This window comes from Haliotis rubra, unplaced genomic scaffold (genome assembly GCF_003918875.1).
Source record: "Haliotis rubra isolate DU_JTF1 unplaced genomic scaffold, ASM391887v1 Scf1280, whole genome shotgun sequence".
NCBI lineage: Eukaryota > Metazoa > Mollusca > Gastropoda > Lepetellida > Haliotidae > Haliotis > Haliotis rubra.
In genome coordinates, this window is record NW_025765204.1 from 186,973 (window position 1) to 210,421 (window position 23,449).

General features: G+C 39.1%; 4 protein-coding genes and 1 long non-coding RNA gene across 9 annotated transcripts in view; 3 read left to right on the forward strand and 2 right to left on the reverse strand.

Moving 5' to 3' along the window:
- Positions 1-2,941, forward strand: part of LOC124266830 (low density lipoprotein receptor adapter protein 1-like) — a 36,915-nt gene extending 33,974 nt beyond the window's left edge. The window contains exon 11 of the transcript XR_006895866.1: positions 2,931-2,941. The gene's annotated coding sequence lies outside the window, so the exon portion shown is untranslated. The remainder of the gene's footprint in view (positions 1-2,930) is intronic.
- LOC124266833 lies at positions 537-1,620 on the reverse strand. Its single transcript, XR_006895869.1, has 2 exons — positions 1,460-1,620; positions 537-758 (listed from the first exon to the last, which is right to left on the reverse strand). It is a non-coding gene; the product is annotated as an uncharacterized LOC124266833 (long non-coding RNA).
- LOC124266827 lies at positions 2,837-5,915 on the reverse strand. 2 transcript variants are annotated; one of them, XM_046701627.1, is made up of 2 exons: positions 5,829-5,915; positions 2,837-4,351 (listed from the first exon to the last, which is right to left on the reverse strand). In XM_046701627.1, the coding sequence occupies exons 1-2, from the start codon at positions 5,855-5,857 to the stop codon at positions 3,385-3,387; spliced, it is 996 nt and encodes a 331-aa protein (XP_046557583.1). In that variant the 5' UTR covers positions 5,858-5,915; the 3' UTR covers positions 2,837-3,384. The 2 variants fall into 2 exon arrangements, with proteins under 2 accessions (XP_046557583.1, XP_046557584.1); XM_046701628.1 differs by lacking the exon at positions 5,829-5,915 and adding an exon at positions 5,391-5,799.
- A 1,076-nt stretch (positions 5,916-6,991) lies between these two features.
- LOC124266828 lies at positions 6,992-9,001 on the forward strand. Of its 3 annotated transcripts, none has more exons than XM_046701629.1 (2): positions 6,992-7,035; positions 7,999-9,001. In XM_046701629.1, exon 2 carries the CDS (start codon positions 8,063-8,065, stop codon positions 8,990-8,992), a length of 930 nt encoding a protein of 309 aa, XP_046557585.1. In that variant the 5' UTR covers positions 6,992-7,035; positions 7,999-8,062; the 3' UTR covers positions 8,993-9,001. The 3 variants fall into 3 exon arrangements, with proteins under 3 accessions (XP_046557585.1, XP_046557587.1, XP_046557586.1); XM_046701631.1 differs by having other exon boundaries at positions 6,999-7,035; positions 8,007-9,001; XM_046701630.1 differs by lacking the exon at positions 6,992-7,035 and adding an exon at positions 7,064-7,380.
- Positions 9,002-11,348: 2,347 nt separating this feature from the next.
- On the forward strand, positions 11,349-22,424 carry LOC124266826. 2 transcript variants are annotated; one of them, XM_046701625.1, is made up of 7 exons: positions 11,349-11,460; positions 12,397-12,545; positions 13,297-14,221; positions 16,030-16,893; positions 18,209-18,435; positions 21,417-21,485; positions 22,175-22,424. In XM_046701625.1, exons 4-7 carry the CDS (start codon positions 16,143-16,145, stop codon positions 22,292-22,294), a joined length of 1,167 nt encoding a protein of 388 aa, XP_046557581.1. In that variant the 5' UTR covers positions 11,349-11,460; positions 12,397-12,545; positions 13,297-14,221; positions 16,030-16,142; the 3' UTR covers positions 22,295-22,424. The 2 variants fall into 2 exon arrangements, with proteins under 2 accessions (XP_046557581.1, XP_046557582.1); XM_046701626.1 differs by lacking the exons at positions 16,030-16,893; positions 18,209-18,435; positions 21,417-21,485; positions 22,175-22,424 and adding an exon at positions 14,647-14,685 and having other exon boundaries at positions 11,355-11,460.
- Positions 22,425-23,449: the final 1,025 nt, after the last annotated feature.

Here is a 23,449-nt window from a genome sequence, read left to right on the forward strand (position 1 = left end):
GAAGATACGCTAATGCTGATAGACATCTAAGGCTGTGTAGCCACTGTAAAAAAAGAATAATGTCAATATTATTGAGGACATATATCATATTTTGCTGGAATGTGCACTATATGTTGATATTAGAAACAAATACCTTATTGACATATATAATGATATGTCTGTTGTTAATATTTTAAAAGATTCAAACACAATTACTGTATATAATGTTGGAAATTCCCTCTATCATGCAGAGCAGAGGATCAACTTAAAATATGCTCAGTAACTGAAATCTAATGATGTTTGTATTTTGGGCCTGACTCCCCTTTACCCTTTCTTGGTGAATGTGGCAGATTCCCTCTTCAACTTACTTATATGTCAAGGTCAGGTTAATATTTGTGTAGACTTTTAACTCTTCCAAGTTGTAGATTACCTCATCAATTTTATTTAATGTTAAAGTCTTTGGATGAATGTGGACATATAGCAACCACAGAATGAAAACATCTATTACATTCTTTGTGAGTTTTAAATGATGTTTATATTAAAGTTAAATTAATTTGGTACTAAATCTTTTACTGTCATGTTGATGAAAATATCCAATAATTTGCCTTACCCTAGAAGTGAGTGTTGGCAAAGTGATCCCTGTAAATCAGGTTATGTCCAGACAACTGTGGCACAATCTGTGGTTGGTCGCCGTCATCTGGGTCAATCGATTCACCATCAGGCAAGGGGATGTTTCGCAACTTGCATATGTTGTGCAAAACTGCACAACATGTGATCACCTGTTGTGAAAAATAATTATATGTAAATAAAAGTTCTTTTCATTTCAAATTGTTATCTTGTTATTATTTTGTGAATAGTGTTGTGTGGGGCCACATACCGGTAAGATATCTTGTTTCTCATTTCTGTATATTACTTCTAATATATTTGTACATGTTTCGCTGGAAGACCATCATTCTGAACATGCTTTATCTGTTGTCATTTCTACGAGTTAATTTCTGCTGATGAACAATATATTAAAACAACACCGACATCCAAATGGACCATATTTTTAGGAAACAGTTCTTAGATATAACAAGAATCTTTATTTGGCGTCAGATGTTTTTGTTTGAATAATTTCAATCCATTTTAATGGATGATTTTAAGAAGATATAAATGGAGTGTTTAAAAACATATATATTAACACTTAACATACATACACATGCATGGAAGCACACACACATACAAGACATGCTTCAAATACATTTTAAGAATCATAAACATACATCAAATATAAATGTTATATAAGATTATTTTCTACTTGTGAACATGTTTATGAATTTACTTTTTTAGCATATTATTCTCATCTTATATTGCATTAAACCTGTTAGTATTGCATATATAATTAACAGTTAAGTAATAAAGCACAGTTTAATTACAAATAACATTGGTTTTACACAGATGAATAACTCTTCCACATTTATTATTTTATACTGGCATTTACCTTGCATGTTTTTTCTGGGGTTAATCTAACTTCTCCATGCAACACATGAAAACGCCGCTTGAGTTGCCCTATTCCCCTCTCCACTATGCTGCGAGTCCTCTTATGAGCTCTGTCAAAAAATCAAACGTTAAGAAGATTATTTTAAAATCTGCAATAACATATTTTGCAATTTTTGACTGGCATGTAAATAAATAACATGATATAGATGTAGATAAATAATCTATTCAGCCCTAAAGCATGCTTTTATGTGTACTGTCATTTCGTTACGTATTTGTCAGAAAGTTCTTGATGTATTCTAGGATTGTAGATTGTTCCAGGAAAGAAAAACATCAATTTTTTTAATTCAACCCAGTTACACTTTTATAGTCATATTTGACAGGGGGCATAACTCTAATTGACTAACCAAAAGTCATGTCGTTTGCAAGATTCGATTTACCTGTTGTATGATGTCTGAGAGCCGGGATTTGGCTGAAGATAAGGAGTGAGGGAGCCAGTCTCTACATGGATATCCACTGTCTCCAAGCAAGTGGCAGCGGGCAGGCATCAGGTGGCGAGAGAACAAAACACAAACGCCGCTCTCGGTCAGTATGCGCGAGTCATGAGTGGACCCCGGCCATTTCGCAACAATATCAATGATATGTGAACTGTGGTCAAAGACAACTTGAGTATTGATGCTGTGGTACTGCTTTCTGTTCACATAAGCAGGTTCGTGCTGGGATGGTGCCATAATCTGAATGTGGGTGCCATCTATAACCCCAACCACTCCGGGAAAATTAGCGATGCCATAGAAACCAAGTTGGTTTCGTCGGATTTCAGTCGGACTGGTGGGAAACGAAACGAACTGTCGAACAATGGCAGGGGCAGACAGTGCAGTTATTGTTTGGTTAATGGCCCTACTCACTGAAGACTGTGAAACACCAATGTGGTCTGCATTACACAGCTGCATTTTGCCCGTGGCAAAGTAACGCAGCGTCAGTAGAACTTTGTCAGTAGCTGATAAAGGATGACTTCTTTGAGTGAGAGGTGAAATTTCATTGGAAATGAGACTTACTACAAATTGTATACCATCTTTTGATAATCTAAATCTTCGTGTCAACTCTGTTTCTGTGTATTTTTCTAAAATGTTGGTTCTATCGATGATTGCATGGGCGGCCATCTTTGTTTACTTTAAGAAAATTCTTAGTGCTTAAGTAACCTATGGATGATTCTTAAGTTAAGAAAAAATCTTAAGCACTAAGAAGTTTGATGAATATTGCTTAAGCAAAAATCTTAGTTTTATATAGGTTGCTATGGAAACTAAGAATTCTTTCAGACTTAAGAATTCTTAAGGCTTAAGAAAATTCTAAGAAGTTTAGTGAATCCGCCCCTGGTTTCTGGTTTTGAAGCCGATATCTTCTATAAAAATAAGCCCTCTTAAGTGATAAGTTGTATCAATAGAAATTTGTCGAATTGTCCCATTTACTGATAACAGTGTTAATAATAGTCGGTCTAAATCAGCTGATAACCCTCAGCATTCTCTTACTTCTGGTTTGGAAGCTGATATCTGGGTTACTTTCACTGATGTGACAACGAAGTGTCCATGCTTCATTCAAGATGAAGGAAAACAAAGTTCTATGGATAGTCAACTTCTTTATTGCAATGAGTGCGACGGTTGGTTTTTCTTCATCTATACAACTTCTAAATGCCTCTCAAAGAAGATGTTCAAGATGTCAGTCACTGGATTATCTGGTTCAGGCTTGATATAAGACCGTTGCTATCTAGTTGGAATATTGATGTACGAGAAGTTAACCAACAAACAAGTCTTTATATTAGCCAAACAAAATGTGTATACGTAAAAACACTTACTGAAAATGCACGTATAAAACGTCTTTCGTAAGAATTTGTCCAGTTTAAATAACACAGCATTCATAATTCCAAAACTGGTGTCAGTTGAAAAATTCCTCGGAGTCTCTGTACAGAATATAGTCTTTTAACATTTGTGGAACACACAGAGATGATACCGCATATCGAAGGTTGCTCTTGGACACTGACCTCCGCACGCGCACCCTGGCACAGTCACGCAGTGACGGCACTCTCCGCGCGTGGGTCTCATACCAAACAACAAATGACCTCAAATCATCTGATTCTTTTAACTTGCTCAGCAGATTTTCACTTGGCCGGTGTCCCATCAGTACCAAAACCTTCATGAGAAATAGGTGCCATTCGTCCCAAATTAATATCGGGCGCTCAAATATTCGGGCAAGACAGCGATGCAATCCTACATTAGAATTGCAAGCCCGTAATGTCTCAAGAGCCATTAAGGACTTTCTTTTGTTTTTAGATTCAAAGTTCATATCAAAGGCATTGAGAAACAAAGTAGTGTTGTTTGGCACTCTTCTTGAAATATGTCTGGTTGAACGACGTCCTTGACGATGACAGGGGGAGACAACTTGCCATACCAAGAAATCAGGTAGCAAGTCTATGAATACCGTGTCTGTGTTTATGCCCACTGTCTTAACGTACGGGTTTGAGTCCAAGGCAAGTTTTGGCCACAATTCAAATACTTCTATGTCCTTGGACAGCAAAAGAGTGTAACACTCACTTGCATCATATTCAAGAAGACTGGTCACAATATCCCTATTGATGCCATGAATGTCAGTATCTGAGATCAGGATTAAAAGGTCGGCTAAAGTTTGAGGTGTTTTGCTATGGAGACACCTGAATCCGCTTCGGAGGAGGAGTCGTCTCGTGGCGAAGTTATCATTGTCCAGTAGCACAGTTCTAAGTTCTTGGTAACAAGTAGTCGAGTGCTGTTTAGCTGCGCATATGAATCTCCTGAAAGCCTCAAGAACATCGTCAGAGAGTTTGGGGTTCTCGAAGCCAAGGACGAATCCTTTGGGGTTATGACTGAAACTACAAGGAAGAGTGAGTGAGTGGGTGGGTGGCAATTTGGGTGAGTAAGTTGAGTTTAATGCGGCACGCAGCAATATTCCAGCTATATGGCGGCGGTCTGAAAATAATCGAGTCTGGACCAGACAACCCGGTGATCAACAGCATGTACATCGATCTACGATAACATGTGTCAACCAAGTCAGCGAGCCTGACCCTCCGATCCCGTTAGTCGCCTCTTACGGCAAGCTGAAGATCAATTCTAACCCGGATCTTCACGGGTGGAGTGAGTGAGTGAGTGAAATATACACCCCTTAAAGCAATATTACCGCAGTGTCTCTGGAACACATAAAATGGCCCTCACATATTGTACCTATGTCAGAATCGAACCCGGATTGACCACTAGGCTACCACAGTGACCGCTAAGATATCATGACCACTTTACGAAATGTACACCATTATACAAAATTATATAACATGCCAATAATTCACTGCCCGTTTTGAAAATAAAATCTGAAACCAGCATTTAAATATTTGTGAAAAGCTTTCTGTTAATAAACAGGCAGGGTTATGGGTTTTTCAATTTATTATATTTTTAATATGTTTCTCATACCAATCAGAGATAAGCACAGCATCGACAAAACACATCCCAAACTCAAGACTCAATCAGCGAATTGACAAACTATACAGAATAAACAAATGAATGAATAAATACTTCATCAATGGCAAATATCGTGTCAGCATTTCAATTATCCACACAGTGCATCTAATAGCCTAACGTCTAGTCTCTGAAATGAACATATTTTACAACAAAAAAGAAATATGTGTATAAAAAATTATCATAAAATATAATGACAAGGAGCCCAGACACTTTCTTCATTACCTGAAACTGTGGTACCCTAGACTGGCCACATATTCTAGACCAGCCTGGTTCCCTGGGTCTGTTGCGCCAGGGAACCACGCTGATTCTGGACTTGCATGGGCTTTCCTGTATATATTTGTTTCAGGGTCTATGACAGACTATGTATCTGAGTACTCCTTCGGATAATGAAGTAATATTTACCTTGGTAAATGCATCCTCCGAGATGGCTCCTTACTATCATATAACTACAGAGACAATATAGCTACTATGATGTAACTATATGTAGTATGTTTTGGCTCTACAGTTTTATAGACACAGCATATGTCTTCTTCCATCTCATCTGTACCAACTTGTTGTAGAGTGGTGTTGGCATGCATTAATAACCACAAATTATCAGCTTTGGCAGATCAAACATACACTGTCCGCATGCACAGTCATTGAATTAGTAGCTCACGTACTTCATACCAGTCAGTATCTATAGATAGACCTCGCGAATCATTCATGTGACGGTGACAATCGAGGAAGGGATTAATATAGAACGCCACTCAATGTGATGAGATCAAATTGATGCACTGATTTTTTAGTGTAAGCGTAGTAGTGGTGTAATTATGTTGACAGTGATTCTGTTACTAGTCTTACCTGTGCACATTGGTAGGTCGACGCGACATAGTTCATCCTAATGTAACGCTTTCGTATTGACGTCCTGATATAACCTGAATAGCATTGCCAAGAAGGAAAGGGTCAAGGGGAGGTAACTCTTGAGGGTATTGTGGAAATGTCACTCGAACGACAAGATTATTTCATGTCGATGTAATTTTTGCCAAGAGTAATACATAAAGATATAAATAATAAATCTAGTTCATAGCAAATCGAGGTTATTGGACTAACACAATCTGTCAAAAACAATCACATATCCTTCTACTGCGCTCATTTTATTCGAAATTCTCTGTACAAAGGTAATACACGGCAAAAGCATAATCTAGGCCATATCTTATATATATAGGTCATACTTATAAATATATCAGAGTCGGGCGCCTATGATCTAGGCGTCCCGCAAAACTGAGTTTAATCAAAGTCCTTCACTTATAAAGGGAACATCGCGCTTTATTGGAACTAAGATCATTCGGAACACCTACCTCATGGGTTTTATTTTTAAATTGTAATTCAACTTAGGCGTTGGGTATAATCCATATATAAACGTTGAGAGAAAATGAATGAAACGTTGAATGTATTTAATTAACTTTATTGTACTCTAGGCCATGAGGCCCTTATACTGAATAAATTCTGTTCTGTTCTGATCATATATAAACGATTAACATTAGGCGACATTGAGCAGTAAAAGTTATTCTTCCATGATTTAGTCCTGACTTCATACATTATGTTATTTACATAAACAAAATAAAACTATTGTGTAATTCAATTGCTGAAGCATTTAATGTGAAGCATTTTAGCAGGAGTTTAGGCTGCTAAGAGGATAAATGCATCGCTTAAAAGCTCAGTTCTTAGACCGAACTTTCTCTATCGAATCTCATCGACAGATAAACTGAAGAATTTTTATTGCTGCAAATATCTACATAAATGCCGTTCTTTTGATAAAAGAAATAGGAAACGCAATAAAAAAAATAATTGTGTGTAGAGCTACAGCTTGATACTATCATCATGAAAATAACGTTCTTTATTTCATTTAACACACAATGTCTTCCGTTCAATATCTCAACAAACGTAAATTTACGACGTTCGGATCTGCAAGAAGTATTTTTCGACATTTCGCAGCATTTCGATTTCAATTTTCGGTTTTCTTTCCGGTTCGCTTTTTCATATTGCCAACTCGTTTATCCGTAATATGGTAAGTCGAAGTGCGAATGTTATTGAGAATGTGTGTTTCGTGGATGACATAAGATCACACTGAATGTTTAGGTCGCTGACGTTAGATAATTCTACAGGTGTCATTCTTCACAGAACACTACGAGTTGCTGCAGCTGAACATCATTATTCGCTGAAAGATGACATTCGGGTTGTTCTAGGCTGCGCTTAACGAATAGCGCTGCTCAGAGTGTTGCTGCAAGCTCCTAACAGCGTCTCTCGTTTTTCCATTCATTATTGTGATGTCCTGAAATATGCTTGCTCATCCAGGGACGTAGCTACCATTATGAAACAAAGCCAGGGCTTACACATGACTGTTGCTAAAAAGGTTGGACAAGCCCTCGATACTGTCTAAAGATAAAGCTTTGCAACCTATCTGGCTTACACGAAAAAATGGGCTTGCTACGCACCTGTCATCAACGTACCGTCAGTTATTTACGAAATACATATTAATGTTTATATAATTTAGCAGTAATAATTAATAATGTAACTGTGGATATTTTCTAGATGACAATCTGTGCAGCCTCGGTAGTGAATATTTCTTAAATACCTGCCCCACAAAAATCTAAAATGAACTTTATACATAAGTATATATATATATATATATATATTCTTTGTCGCATGTTATTGGTATTTTTGCATTTAAAATATCAGTGATCAAAATATCAACTGTCGTGAACTATGCCTTTCGAATTAAAGCCCCTCGTTAAATAGGCTAGCTTGTGCCTTCTGTTAGCATAACATAATGAAATAACATAGGCGAATCCAGACACACCACCCCCTTCGTCATTAAGAGGTATTAAATGACCATTGAAACTCTCGTGAAAACGGGTGAAAATGAAGTGTGCACACCCCCTTTCTCAAATGTAAGCACCACCCCACCCCCTTTCTCAAAAAGCTGTATCCGCCCCAGAAATAACCATAATTAAAGTAGTAATGTTTTTAGTGTTTCAGATTGTGTCAAAGATGTCATAACGCAGACACAGAAAGACACCAGCCCATTTCTCACCATGAGCAAATTCTCAGGAAGGTACCACGGTGACACGTCCTCTGATCACGTGATAGAACCGAGTGACTCAAGAAAAGAAGCTATGGTCATTACGAGACGATACTGCTCCTGTGAAAGTCAAGAAGATTTGATTAGAATAAAGGACCTAGTTTCTAAACTTAACAACAAGAATGAAATAAGTCTGTATCTGAGGTGGCTGTTGTCACGAGAAGATCGCACTGGTGCTGTCAACATCTGTAAAGTTCTGCTTGGATTAGGACGCCCAATAGAACATCTCGTCAGAGACGAGATCTTGTCAGAGCTGATCGTCCACGTGGCTGTCGACCTTCTGCAGATACTTCTCAAAGCCGATCTAGATTTCACAAACTTTTTGCCTTGTCAATATTTTATTTCGACATTAAAAGAAGATCCTACTGTGTGCCTTTGGGACAGTTTGGTATTTCGGTCCCTGCTTTGTGGAAAGTCTGGCTACAGGTACGAAAGTCGACCTGATCCAAGTGAACGATTTGCTTACGTTGTGATAGTAGCGATGATCCAGGCGAGTTGTTTTAGAACTGAATCAATATCAGCGTTAGCGTATGTGATTGACAAGTACCCAATCAACCCGGGAGATTCCTATACGTATGGGAAGGTGTTCCGTGCGCTTGTAGTCGCGGGGTTGGACCCAAGTGAGGGTTTTGTGTCAGAAATGGAAGGGAGAGAGTCGCAGTCGGTGCCGGCGTATTACGAAGAGTACCGGCAGTGGTACAGGGACTACAGGCGGTGTGTTCCCTCTCTGAAACATTGTGCACGACTGGTCGTGAGGCGTACTGTCCAGGTGAACATGGAACTGGCCACTTTGAGAATGGAGCTGCCAAAGCGCGTTGCAGACTTTCTGTTGCTAAGAGATCCACTTACACTGTCTGTTATTAATATTGATGATAAAGATTGATTCATATTTCTTCTTCTTTTGTTTTGCGTGGTTCTTGTCACAGGGAACCAGTGGGTCGTCCATCACGACCGTGGATCGGCTTGAGGAAACCCTCTTGGACCTGCATCATATATTATCCATACGCATCTTATAATATAATTACGCATCTCGCATGCTATATTATCATTACGCCGCATATTGTCATGTAACGCATCATATATTATCATTACACATCATATTATCATTACGCCTCATCATTGTCCAACGCATCGTATGTTATGATTACACATAATATATTATCATTACGCATCATATCATTACACAATTATTATATTCTTAAGGGTGAATACTGTAAATATTGGTGAAAATAAAAACGGTATTTTCACTGAATAGAGGCTGCGCCACTCGTGAGCATATCAACTCTGTCAGACCACTCGATGAAATATACATGTTATTTGACAACATTAACAAAATATCCTCTATATATTATCATTACACGTCACATTGTTACTGGGGCGATGGGGTAGACTAGTGGTTAAGGCGTTCGCTCGTCATGCTGAAGACCCGGGTTCGATTCCCCCATATGGGTACAATGTGTGGAGCCCATTTCTGATGTCCCCCCGCCGTGATATTGCTGGAATATTGCTACAAGCGGCGTAAAACACAACTCACTCATATTGTCATTATGCATCATATCTTACACATATATTTTTATTATACATTATATTATCATTACACGTATATTATTACGCATCATTACATATGTATTATCATTGCGCATCATATAATAAAGCATCATATTATCATTACACATATACATGTATTATCATTACGCATATATTATCATAACGCATATATTGTCATTGCGCATCATATTGTCATTACGCATCATATATTATCATTACGCATCATATTGTGTCATTTTGCCTCAGCAGAATTATATTGGGTAGATAACTCATTTACTCATGGTAAATTGTAGTAAGAAATGTCTGAAATAATGAATTGACTGGAATTATTTGTAAATGATGCATGAATACATTAAAAATCGGAAATAGGCCATTGTGGGCCCCGCTCCACAAATGTATCTTTGTGCTCGGATTGTCACAAGTCAGCGTTGACGTAAGGATGTTACGGTCGTCTTATCGCTAATATCGCTTTGTCGAAAGCCTATTGTCAGGGTCAGCAATGTTAAGTAGGCGCATTAACCAAAGGTGAAAGTAAACTGATAATTATCTGAACAGTGAGGCGGAAAGATGTATATGTGTGGGTATTACAACGGCTCCTCCTTTACTCCAACCTGACTCAGACAGGCAGTGCCATCTACATTTGACCGTTATTAATATCCTAAAACTGTAGTTATGGTGTCTGTGAATACGGCAGTGTCCTGCTCAGCGGTAATATACAACCTGTTGCCTATTATTCATTTTTAGTAAAGTTTACTTGACACTGAGGCCTTCAAAAGTTTGATTAAATAACTTAAGTTTTGAGTCATATACCCCTCCCACCCAAAACAATTATTTCTGACTTTTGATATGTGTTCTGTAGGGCCAGTCCTACGTCGCTATGGTTATAACCGGCGACAGAGCTCATAGGCGGATCCAGGAATTTTCAAAGGATGTGGGGTGGGGTTCAAGGGTTCGAAAACATTAACTTCAATGTGTGTGTGTGTGTGTGTGTGTGTGTGTGTGTGTGTGTGTTGTTGTTGTTGTTTGTCCCGAACCCCTGATCACACCTCACCCCACTCACCCCCTGGATCCGCCAATGGAGCTTTCGTGTGTCTGATCGTTGGCTGTTGTTTCAGTCAAAATGTTTTTGGGTGTTTTTTTACAACGATAAAAATGCTGAATATTTCAGTGTAAAGTATTACGATTTTCTGTTATTGACAACTGACTGTCATTCTGAAACGTAAGAGCTAGAGTGAGTTTTTGCCACATGGTCAGGCTCTCTGCTTTAGTTGATGCATGTCATGGTATCCCAATCGTGTAGATGTATGCTCAAGTGTCAATCACTCGTTTGTCTCTTGAAGACTTCTTTATATACAGGTCGTTGCTATACAGTTTGAACAACATTTATACAGCTTTTAATCAGCTGTTTAAAATCATGGCGAACATTATTTCCTTCATCCGTATTCGTGATGGGTGTTGCATTTTGTACTAACTGGAAGTAATTGTTGAAATAAATGACGACGGGTGACAGGTGTATACCCAGGATATGCAATCATATAATTATATATATCATATATATAGTACAACAAAATATACTATAATTAACTGAAAATGGGTCAACATCAACATCAAAATAATCTGCACTATGCAACATAGATTTTGCGTTCGGACCCAATGACTTCTCCCATGGAAGGGGGAGACAACTCTATTTGAAGATGGCGGGAAATTGAAGTGCAGTGTTTCGAGAATATTACTGTTACTAAAATGCGAGGGTTTGTGATTCTTAAACGGTTTCTGCATTTATATGCAGGATGCAAGAGGAAGGTAAATGTTGTTATGTGAACGTCTGGCGCATTGTCACTCATGGATGCTTTTAATAACCATAGAAAGCAACACATACACAAGCTTCCCTTAAATGCGGCCACACCCACTATTTATGGAAAACAAATGCGAAAACCAAACAAAAGACGGGAGCCACGATGAGGTCCAACGGTCGCCACCGAACATCATGTTTTGACAGTCAGGCACCATTGACTACACATCGAAATCGATATTCATAAAAAATGAAACAATAAAATGAAACTTTAGAAAGTATGTTTAAAATTTCTTATTAATTGTTATAGGCAGAGACCATATAAAATACTGTATTTCACAAACCTTTGCTTATTCAGTTAACGTGATTTGACTAGAAGCCTAGCCTGTCATACAGACCCTGAAGCAAATATATCCAAGACAGCCTACGCAAGGCTAGAAAATGTTTTATTTTGTTAACTATGAGCCTTTTTCTGTAAAATATGTTCATTTCAGAGACTAGTTGTTAGTCTACTAGAAGCCATAAATAGTTTTAAAATGACATTGTGCTTACAGACATTAAATTATCAGGGTTGGGGTTAGGGTAAAGTAGGGATACGGGCGGACGTCTTTCCCGAAAATATATCCTGACCTGACTAAAATGATTACCTCTGTAATTCTAATCAAGTTCTGGCAGTGGGGTAGAATAGTGGTTAAAGCGGTTGCTCGTCACGCTGAAGACCCAGGTTTGATCCCCCACATGGATACAATGTGTGAAGCCAATTTCTGATGTCCACCGCTGTGATATTGCAGGAATATTGCTAAAAGTGGTGTAAAACCATACTCACTGACTAAGTTTTCTGTCAGTCTTTCAACCTACATATATTGACTAACGATATATTTTTATGATGTTTTTTGTACGGTTTCAGATGTTATTGTGATAAACACTGATATGTGTCTGTTCTGCAGGTAATCATTAAAGCTGGCGATGACATCACTGATTTCTCTGTGGGTAGGCGGCATGCATCATCTGTGTGGCGGGTACTGATACTGTGTCGAGCTCACGACGTCTATCTTATAGATGTACCCGACACTGAATCACCCTCTGAGGTCATAAGGTCAGTACCACAAGTGAGCATGATGTAAAGTGGCAGACACAGGGAAGGATGCCACACCCCTTTGAAATAACACGTAACTCCTACATCACCCCCAAAATATCTATGTATTTTTGACATGCTTGTTACAGTTCATTAATATGCATGTAAGACATCATTGTCTGTCTTTGGGATGAATGCCACATATTTACAATTTTGAGCAATTCCTGTTTAATAACTTTTAATAACAATTTTCATCTAACCTGAGAGAGAAAAACGCTCCATTCACTTTACAATAAAAATGTCTGGTACATAGGGGAAATAAGTCCTCCCAGCTGAATGCATGTACCCATAGTAAATCAGCATAGACGATTGCTCACAACCTCCACTATGCAATGGTGTGTCTTGGTAGTTAAGGGGCAGTGGGGTAGCCTAGTGATTAAAGCGTTCGTCGTCATGCGAAGACCTAGTTTTGATCACCACATGGGTACAATGTGGGAAGCCCATTTCTGGTGTCCCCTGCTGTGATAATGTTGAAATATTGCTAAAAGCAGCTTAAAACTAAACTCACTCATTCACTTGGTAGTTGAAGTGTTTGTTCATCATGATGAGGACGTGGGTTGCAGAGAGTGGCATAAAACCATATCCACAATCCCCACCTGCAGTGGAAGGTTCTCGAATCACAACAGGGTGTCATGACTGACAGTGACACTGACATTGATCAATGCCATAGCTTCCTCTCAGTCACTCACCGTGAATAATTTTACCATTTCAGTGATGAGAAGTCCAAGGAAGGAAATCAGAGCATATTTTCAGACCTCCTTGACAAGGAAGAAGATGGAGAAATTACAGTTGTCCCTATCTCTGAGAGTGTGATCCACCTGAACTCCAAACACATGTTTCTACAAAGTGACTGTCCCATCAAATATATTGACGTTGTGCGGAGCCTTCTTTTAACCTTATCTTCAGGACTGGTAAGAAAAATCAGAGCTTATGAGCTGGATAGCTTTCAGAACTATAGCCAAGGCAACAACAATCCAACGTTTGAAATAAAGTGTCCATCATTACAATTTGATTCAGAAAATGACAAGCTGGGACTCCATGTGCTTGTATCCAGTGTCGAAGACCCTGATAAATGGACGTCTAAAGATGCCATTCAGCTGCATCATACGTTATTTACAGCTTTGTTCAAAACAGAAGCAGCATTGCTTCATTCACCTATAATTCTGTTCACTTTAAATGGCTGTGTCTTCTGTCATCAGATGAAGACACTCTTATCAGGGGAATTATGGGAAATCCTGTGTGATATTGAAGGATCTATTGAAAGCATTACGAAAGTGCAAGTTAAACCAAAAGATGATGGGAGTGATCTCCCTTTTACTGATCTTCAGCCTCAGGGTTCAAAATGTTCTGAAGGACTTCTGGTCTGTTCTTCAACTGGGAAGACAGTTTTGGTACACATTACCAACCTGATGGTGGTGTTGTGTACGATATTATTACACTTCCTGGTCCTGTTGTTTGTTGCGCAGGATTTGAGTCTACGATCTATCACAGCACTGGGAAACAAATATACAAGCATGTTTTCATCAGATGCAGCAATCCACCAAAGGGAGGTAACTCAGTGGCTCTTGAGTCTGACTTGCTTCATCAGACTTTTATAGAAGCACTTGTCGTTGATGGAGAAAGTCTGGATTCAACAGGTAAATGGACAGTTCAGTCATTAATACTGTAGGGGGGAATCATTGTTTTGTTCTGCACAATGTTTATTGAATTGGATGTAATAGTTTTCTTCCATTTTTGAAAGGTTGTTTGAAGGTCACGCTACTTTTGATATTACAATGGCTTGAGTTGAATATTACTAATGTTGATTTAACGTCTATTGCTTCAAAATGATCCTTGTCTAATTTAGAATTATGCTTCAGATATAGTATTCCAGATAAGAATTTTATTTTTCTAGAGAAATGTGGCAGTGTCCACTCATCACGCAGAAAGCCTGCATTCAATTCCCCACATGAGCACAATGTGTGAAGCCCATTCCTGCAGTCCCGAGCCATGATATTGCAGGAATATTACTATAAGTGGCATTAAACTGAACTCATTCACTATATAAGAAGTTTGATTTCAGGGATCAAGTTGGTGTGTCAGAGTGCCCTTGGTGATATTAAACTGAACTCATTCACTATGTAAGAAGTTTGATTTCAGGGATCAAGTTGGTGTGTCAGAGTGCCCTTGGTGATATTAAACTGAACTCATTCACTATATAAGAAGTTTGATTTCAGGGATCAAGTTGGTGTGTCAGAGTGCCCTTGGTGATATTAAACTGAACTCATTCACTATATAAGAAGTTTGATTTCAGGGATCAAGTTGGTGTGTCAGAGTGCCCTTGGTGATATTAAACTGAACTCATTCACTATATAAGAAGTTTGATTTCAGGGATCAAGTTGGTGTGTCAGAGTGCCCTTGGTGATATTAAACTGAACTCATTCACTATATAAGAAGTTTGATTTCAGGGATCAAGTTGGTGTGTCAGAGTGCCCTTGGTGATATTAAACTGAACTCATTCACTATATAAGAAGTTTGATTTCAGGGATCAAGTTGGTGTGTCAGAGTGCCCTTGGTGATATTAAACTGAACTCATTCACTATGTAAGTTTGATTTCAGGGATCAAGTTGGTGTGTCAGAGTGCCCTTGGTGATATTAAACTGAACTCATTCACTATGTAAGAAGTTTGATTTCAGGGATCAAGTTGGTGTGTCAGAGTGCCCTTGGTGATATTAAACTGAACTCATTCACTATGTAAGAAGTTTGATTTCAGGGATCAAGTTGGTGTGTCAGAGTGCCCTTGGTGATATTAAACTGAACTCATTCACTATATAAGAAGTTTGATTTCAGGGATCAAGTTGGTGTGTCAGAGTGCCCTTGGTGATATTAAACTGAACTCATTCACTATATAAGAAGTTTGATTTCAGGGATCAAGTTGGTGTGTCAGAGTGCCCTTGGTGATATTAAACTGAACTCATTCACTATATAAGAAGTTTGATTTCAGGGATCAAGTTGGTGTGTCAGAGTGCCCTTGGTGATATTAAACTGAACTCATTCACTATATAAGAAGTTTGATTTCAGGGATCAAGTTGGTGTGTCAGAGTGCCCTTGGTGATATTAAACTGAACTCATTCACTATATAAGAAGTTTGATTTCAGGGATCAAGTTGGTGTGTCAGAGTGCCCTTGGTGATATTAAACTGAACTCATTCACTATATAAGAAGTTTGATTTCAGGGATCAAGTTGGTGTGTCAGAGTGCCCTTGGTGATATTAAACTGAACTCATTCACTATATAAGAAGTTTGATTTCAGGGATCAAGTTGGTGTGTCAGAGTGCCCTTGGTGATATTAAACTGAACTCATTCACTATATAAGAAGTTTGATTTCAGGGATCAAGTTGGTGTGTCAGAGTGCCCTTGGTGATATTAAACTGAACTCATTCACTATATAAGAAGTTTGATTTCAGGGATCAAGTTGGTGTGTCAGAGTGCCCTTGGTGATATTCTGGTGCTTCCAGGTCAGAGTGATCCAAACAGTAAACCTCTGGCACATTTGGCTCATTCCTTCGAAGAACTCCTAATGGGGCTTGACACAACCAACAAGAGACACGCAGAAATATTCCAACAACAGAAACAGCTGAATGACCTGATCCACCAACTCAGCATTGCCGGGCACATCATAACAAATAATTCCCTCAAATCGGAGACTTTAACCAAAAATGATGTCACCCATCCAGTTTCCTGCTCTTGCAGTGTCACATCAACCAGAAATGGATACAAGGTGGACTATGCCCTAGTCTGTAAGCTGACCAATCACAGCCCCATTTCACTGTCATGTGACTGGAGTATAATGGTCGTCTTGGTAACAAAGAATGAATCATATACTGAAAGCAGATCACATGGTATGGCTTTGTCACATGGGTTAAAGTCAGGGTCTTGTATGGATATGAGAGTTCCAATGGATATAAGGTGTTTGTCATCTTTATATTGTGATGTTAAAGTGTATCTTGTGTTGTATTCCGAGTTACTAGGAGACCAGATGTCATTCAAGCTGAATGCCTCTGTTCCAAAGACATCAAGTTTAGGTCTACCTGCCCTTTTGAAAACTCAGAGGTTGGACATTTTGTATTATCTACGAGAACCAATCACAGAAGTTGTTAATTCCACAACAGCCATGTGCAAGAAACCTCTGTCCTCATTGGTCAGTCAGCAGCCAATGAGAAAACAAAGGAATGAAGAAGAAGTTTCAAGTTCAAAACAGATGTTGACAACAGAAATTAGTGTTGGAAGGATCAAGTTACCTCCTGACTTTGAAACAAGGTGTCAGGAAGGTATATAAAAGTTTAATTCTTTGCTACAACATACCTAGAGCATATCCATCCCCTCATTAGGGAAGTCAAGATTCAACCATACATGAATGTATCAATAATATTCTCAGACAATATGAAATGACCTAACAAGACTAAATTTCTGAATAATTAAGTCAGCTACATTCATCACCTACCATTAAAACAATTAGAGATGAATTGATACAATATTTACTCATCCAGAAGGAAGTTCATTTGTTCACTTCTTTCTCACCCTGGACCTGTGAAGATCCGGGATAGAACTGGTCTTCAGCAACCCATACTTGTCTCCTGTGAAGATCCGGGTTAGAACAGGTCTTCAGCAACCCATACTTGTCGTAAGAGGCAACTAACGGGATCGGGTGGTCAGGCTCGCTGACTTGGCTGATACATGTCATCGTATCCCAATTGTGTAGATCAATGATCACTGGATTGTCTGGTCCAGACTTGATTATATACAGACCACCTCCACATAGCTGGAATATTGCTGAGTGCTGCGTTAAACAACAAACCAACCAACTTTCAGGCTTGTTGACCTTGTAGATTTGCATCTCACTGTACCATGAGTTCTCATTATCAGTCACTGATATGTCTGGTCTAGACAGTTTATAATCTTTACAGTTTCACTTCAGATTCTTGTAATTTTCTCAGGAAGACTTCCTGTGGTTGGGACATTTACACTATTTGGCCCCAAAATTCAGTTGAGTGTAGAAACTATAAATAACATCAAGCGTCTAATTACCTCTTGCAATTTGTGGGGGCGGTGGGGTAGCCTAGTGGTTAAAGCGTTGGCTCGTCACGCCGAAGACCCGGGTTCGAATCCCCACATGGGTACAATGTGTGAAGCCCATTTCTGGTGTCCCCCGCCGTGATATTGCTGGAATATTGCTAAAAGCGCTTAAAACCAAACTCAGTCAGTCAGTCAGTCAGGTACTTGTAATTACCTCTTGCAATTTGTTATAATTTGTTGTGTTTTTACCCTATTAAGATAAACTTTGAACAGCATTAAGTTATAGTGTTTTAAATAATTTATTTATGTTTAAAACAGCAGAAGATGATTAATGGTTTCATAAAGACTTCCTTTTGTTTGGACACTATCAATACCTTTCCTAAAAGATTGGTAAAATGTGAAAACAATGAAAAAAACATCAGTTTCTAATATTTGTTTTTATTACCATTTTCAATTTGTCATAATTGTCTGTTTGTTTATTTCTCTTTATAATGGCTGTTAATGATTCTTGGTGTTTTGCAAATTGAGCTGAAACAAAGGTCTGGCCTAATGGGGCTGTTTATGTTACAGGCGACGTGTGTGTGAAACTGTTGAAGTATTTGCTGATGGACTCACAAATAAATGTTGAAGCCATCAAAAAAGGGCAGCTGCAGTTAGTTGATCCATGTGGGCATGTGGTCAGTGTATCCATAGCAACTGATCCCCACCATGGTGGTGAGAGACTGACTGTACAACTTGGCTGTAGCAGAGTGGAGGTCTTGGCCCGATGTAGAGCTGCCATTGTACACAGAACTGAGGTAAGATCAGATGTCATACTATGTACTCATACAGATGTATCCCTAGACTTTATTTAGGGATCGGTTAACATATTTGCTCAACCTTTCTGCCATATACAAGGGTGGAAATAACCCATTGACTGACGCCCGAGTCCAGTGTTTTTTCTGTTGGGCATGCAGATTTGTATATCACACTGTACCGGTGTCCAGTTGACTTTCCAATATTAATTATGCTGTTTATTTAAGAAATCAACAAGAAAACGGCCGGTATAGTGGAAAATTATCAGGGCAAGTGATTTTAAATGTGCCACTGTACCGGAGTACACTAGCAATTTTAAAGTTATTTCCTCCTCTGATATACAAACTGTCTTGATCAAGACTGTCATAGACTACGCTTAATAGACTTTCCACGGGCGGTGGGGTAGCCTAGTGGTTAAAGCTTTCGCTCATTCACGCTGAAGACCCAGGTTCAATTCCCCACATGGGTACAATGTGTGAAACCCATGTCTGGTGTCCCCCGCCATGATATTGCTGGAATATTGCTAAAGGCAGGATACAACTTAACTCATTCACTCACTCTAGACTTTCCAGTCCTGGATATAGGTTAGCTGACATTTTCATCTAGATTTTCCAGAACTTGCAAGTGTACGCTGATGTCTGTAAACTTTCTAGACGTTGATATAGCGTAGTGGACACTGGACCGTCTGGAAGTCTAGGCGAGGGAACATTGTGGTGTTAGGATCAGGAGAATATTGTACATTTGATCAGTTGAACTCTTTCAACACCGCAGGCTGGTTTTCATTTCACCATATTTTATTGACAGATTTAAAATTATTAACTATTTTCTGCAATGTGACTGAAACAATTCTCAGACACATGCTTTGGCAACAGGACTGCATATAAAATGTCAAAATAGATGACCAAAATAAAGATGTTCAAGCAAATTTTAAATAAATTAATCAAAGTAAAAGATAAAATCAGGAACAGTATCTATAAAACTGTCAAATTTACATCTAAGTTTCCATTAGGTTGTCAAGCTGAATTATTTTGTTGTATAGTTGTGGGAATCAACACTCTTATAATAGTTACTGACCACCATCATACACCTGAAATATTGCTGAGTTTAGAGTCTAGCAGCAAACTGCTAATATACTGAACCACAAAAGAAACATTGCCTTTCAAAAAACCAAATGCAAGATTTTGTTCTTACAAAGTGGTGTTTTTATAATGATTGTATCCTTTTGTTAACATGTTTTTAATCCAAATTGACAGTTATTACCAACATTAGTGTGTTTTCCTGTGAATAAGCAGATCAGCCTAAGAAGGCAGACATGGTAAAAGGTTCCATATGATACTAGTGAAAATGAAAATGCATGTGCACATCATGACAACCCTGCCAATGATAGCGAGTCCCAAATTCACCTGAAATCATTTTGATTTTGACACAATCGCCATGGCACGACTTGCTAGAGATCAGTGGAACCAAGTCTTGGGACGATTACGCGTTGGCCAGACTGCACCGAGGGTAGCCAATCATTTTAATGTTCATGTTTGGACAATCTACCGACTGCAGGAGTGGTATCAGGTCACTAACAGCATCCAAGACCGTCCACGCAGTGGGCGACCTTCAGTAACATCCCAACATCAAGACCGACAGATTGTGCGCAACCATTGTGATCACTTCCTGAGAGCGAGGGAAACAGCACGCCAGACCATTTGGACTCACAACAGACCAATCAGTGCCGATACAGTGCATCGACGTTTGTGCAGAAGAAACCTCTGCTGTCACAGGCCATGTTGTGGTCCTGTCCCACCGCTCATCACCACCAAAACCGTCTGCAATCGACAACTCAGCATCGAAATTGGCGTTATTGACAATGGAGAACTGTGCTTTTATCTCATGAAAGCCGAAATTGTGTTTCGACAGTCAATGGCAGAGTGAAAGTATGGTGAAGGCGTGGGGAACTGTTTTCCAATGGATGTATTGTTGAAAGAGACTTGTGGGGTGGTCCAAGCATCATGGTGTGGGGTGCAATCGGTCTGAACCAGATAGTTCGCACCGTGGTGTTCCAGAATGTCTGTCCAGGATGAGGAAATGACATGACAGCTGCTCGCTATATTGACCAAGTCATAAGACCCCACGTTGTACCACATTTTGGACATTACAGAAATCACATCTTCCAGCAAAACAACGCTCGTGCCCACACTGCCAGAGCAACATTGGACTTCCTAAGAAACCATGGCATGGCAACCCTACAAAGGGCTGCACTCAGTCCAGATTTGAGTCCAATAGAACACCTTTGGGACGGGATTCAAAGAAGACTGGATGACTTCCAACCAAGGCCAACAACTGCAGCTGGACTCGATCAGGCATTTCACGGAGTATGGACCCAAGTGCCTATGGCTAATTCATTCCATGTACAGACGATGCAACGCTTTCATCGATGCCAATGGAGGCACACACAATACTGACTTTGGGGTATCTTAATGGTACCATTTTTGGTGATTTTGTTTGTGTGAAGTCAAATGTATTAGCCATAGTTGTCAAGTTTGGACTCAATCCTCCATTTTGATTGTTAATTAGAGTGAATTGAAGTGTATGCTTTAAGAAACAGCTATCGGTGCAACATGTCTTCTTTGGTTCAGTATACATTGATTGTTCCAACCATTTAACACTGGTCCACGTTGGAGATAGCTAAGAACCGTTTGTTTGTTTGTTGTTGTTTAACGCTGCACTGAGCAATATTCTAGCTATAATATGGCGGCAGTCTAGACCAGACATTCAAGTGATCAACAGCATGAGCATCGATTTACACATTTGTAATACAATGACATGTGTGAACCAAGTCAGCTAGCCTGACCACCCGATCCTGTCAGTCGCCTCTTAGGTCATGCAGGGGTTGTGTACACAAAAAATGTTTGAGTACAATTTTCATGGAGCCTGTGAGGTGCTGTAGGCCCTTTCATGTAAATATTTGCATTGATTCGATATACTGTTCCAGACTGTTTGCTGTCCGGATGAAACAGACCTGTGTGTGAAGGATCTCCGACAGTACCTCACCAGACTGGAGGTGGGTGTTTGAAACAGTAGTACTACAATACCTATGCCATAATAAACTAATCACTATAATGTTATCCTGCCCATCATCTGTTCAACACCCTGCTTCAGATCTCTTATTATCCCCAACAACCTGAAGACAGAAAATCTGTCACATCTGTGAATACTTAATATACACAAAATGTTGACCATTTAATCTGTTTTCATAATGACATTTTTTCTACAAATATGAATACCAAACATTTTCATAGGGTTAAAAAACAACCTTTTCAGACATTATAACTATATACATATGTACTTGACATATTGCAGGTTGAAATAGCCCAGTTGTCATGTCATTCCTTTTCATGACAAATTCTTGGGTTTGAATCCCTAAAAGAAACCACACCAGCTTACTCAGGAACTTTGAAGTTAGCTTTTCCAGATGTTATGTTACCCTTGCATTTTTACTGGTACACTGCACAAGAAACAATTGCCTCATTCAGCTATATCAGCAGGGTCTCTGTCTCTTATTGGGCAGTGGGGTAGCCAAGTGGTTAAAGCGTTCACTCATCACACTGAAAATCCAGTTTCAATTTCCCATGGGTACAATGTGTGAAGCTCATTTCAGGTGTCCCCCGCCATGATATTGCTGGAATATTGCTAAAAGCTGCTTCACCCATACTCACTCACTCACTCAGTGTCTTCTTGAATTTGTTACAGAGCATAAAAGGAGAGATCCGTAGCTTGGAAGAACAGGCTGGTCGAAACTCGGAGTCTCCCGACACCATCAGGAACTCTTTGTCTTCAGTATATGAAAAACTAAGGAAGATACAATTATAGACAGACAGCTTTGTGATGCTTCTCAACACTATCAGGAGCTCTTGGTCATCAGCATCATCTCTTTCTTTGTTTTCTGTACATGATGAACGAGGGAAGAATACTGTTACAGAGAAATAAATGAAGACCCATACATTGTTGTTATTACAGATACATGAAGGAAAAAAGTTCAGTTCAGGTTCACCTGCAAGAAACGTGTTGTATCCAGTCAAGTAATTTCCCTCCAGTGCATGTAGCACTGTTCTAATGAGCTGATTAGTGCATGTATTTTTTTATTTCTTAACCTATTTTGATCTATTTATATATTTGGTTAATTGTTTCAAATCAGAGCTATTATGAGCAATGACAGTACAATGTCAACGAAGTCAGCGAGACTATAAGTACCATTTAGTTGTCTCATACCACACGGCAAATTCTGTCAGGGTCCCTACTGGTACCAAAGCACTATTTTGTACCTTCATAAAATTATGTGTTTGATTGGCATTTTAGAAATATAATTTTATTGAAACCCCAAAATGTGTGTTGTGTTTGAATGAAAATATAATCGTAGGTGAAGCAAAGCATAGGATTGTCAGGTTTGTATGTGATCATGCACAAGGAGAGGTCATACAGCAGGATTATACATATATATATATATATTTATTTGTTTGTTTTCTAACACCACACTCAGCAATATTCCAGCTGCATGGAAGCAGTATGTAATAATCAAATGTAGACCAGACAATCCAGTGGTCAACAGCATGAGCATCGCTCTATGCAACTGGGATTCGATGACATACATTAACCTAGTCAGCGAGCCCGACCAATCGTTAGTCGCCTCTTATGTGAGTGAGTGCGAGTGAATTTAGTTGTACACCGCTTTCAGCAATATTCCAGCAACATCACGGCTGGCGGGTCTTCTGGTACTAGCTGTTAGCACCAGAGACAGGCTGTTTCTCTTCAGGGGTTACTACCCGAGATCAGCTGTTTGACACCAGTATTAACTACCAGAAACAACCATTTTGGCACCGTGGTACCATTAGAGACATGCAGAATGCCAGGATTGTTGCAATCAGAGGCATTTGGCCCAATGTGATTCAACTTTCACATAGAGACAGACTTGTACTCCATTCAATGCTCATGTGTATATTTCTGCTGGCAAGGGAAATACATTGTATA

Coding starts and splice junctions, on each gene's coding strand:
- LOC124266827 (XM_046701627.1), bottom strand. CDS start 5,857: ATGTCGCGTCGACCTACCAATGTGCACAG. Junction 4,352..5,828: donor CGACCTACCAATGTGCACAG/GTAAGACTAGTA, acceptor TCTTCCTTGTAG/TTTCAGTCATAACCCCAAAG.
- LOC124266828 (XM_046701629.1), top strand. CDS start 8,063: ATGAGCAAATTCTCAGGAAGGTACCACGGTGACACGTCCTCTGATCAC.
- LOC124266826 (XM_046701625.1), top strand. CDS start 16,143: ATGGGGCTTGACACAACCAACAAGAGACACGCAGAAATATTCCAACAA. Junction 16,894..18,208: donor TGAAACAAGGTGTCAGGAAG/GTATATAAAAGT, acceptor TTTATGTTACAG/GCGACGTGTGTGTGAAACTG. Junction 21,486..22,174: donor AGTACCTCACCAGACTGGAG/GTGGGTGTTTGA, acceptor AATTTGTTACAG/AGCATAAAAGGAGAGATCCG.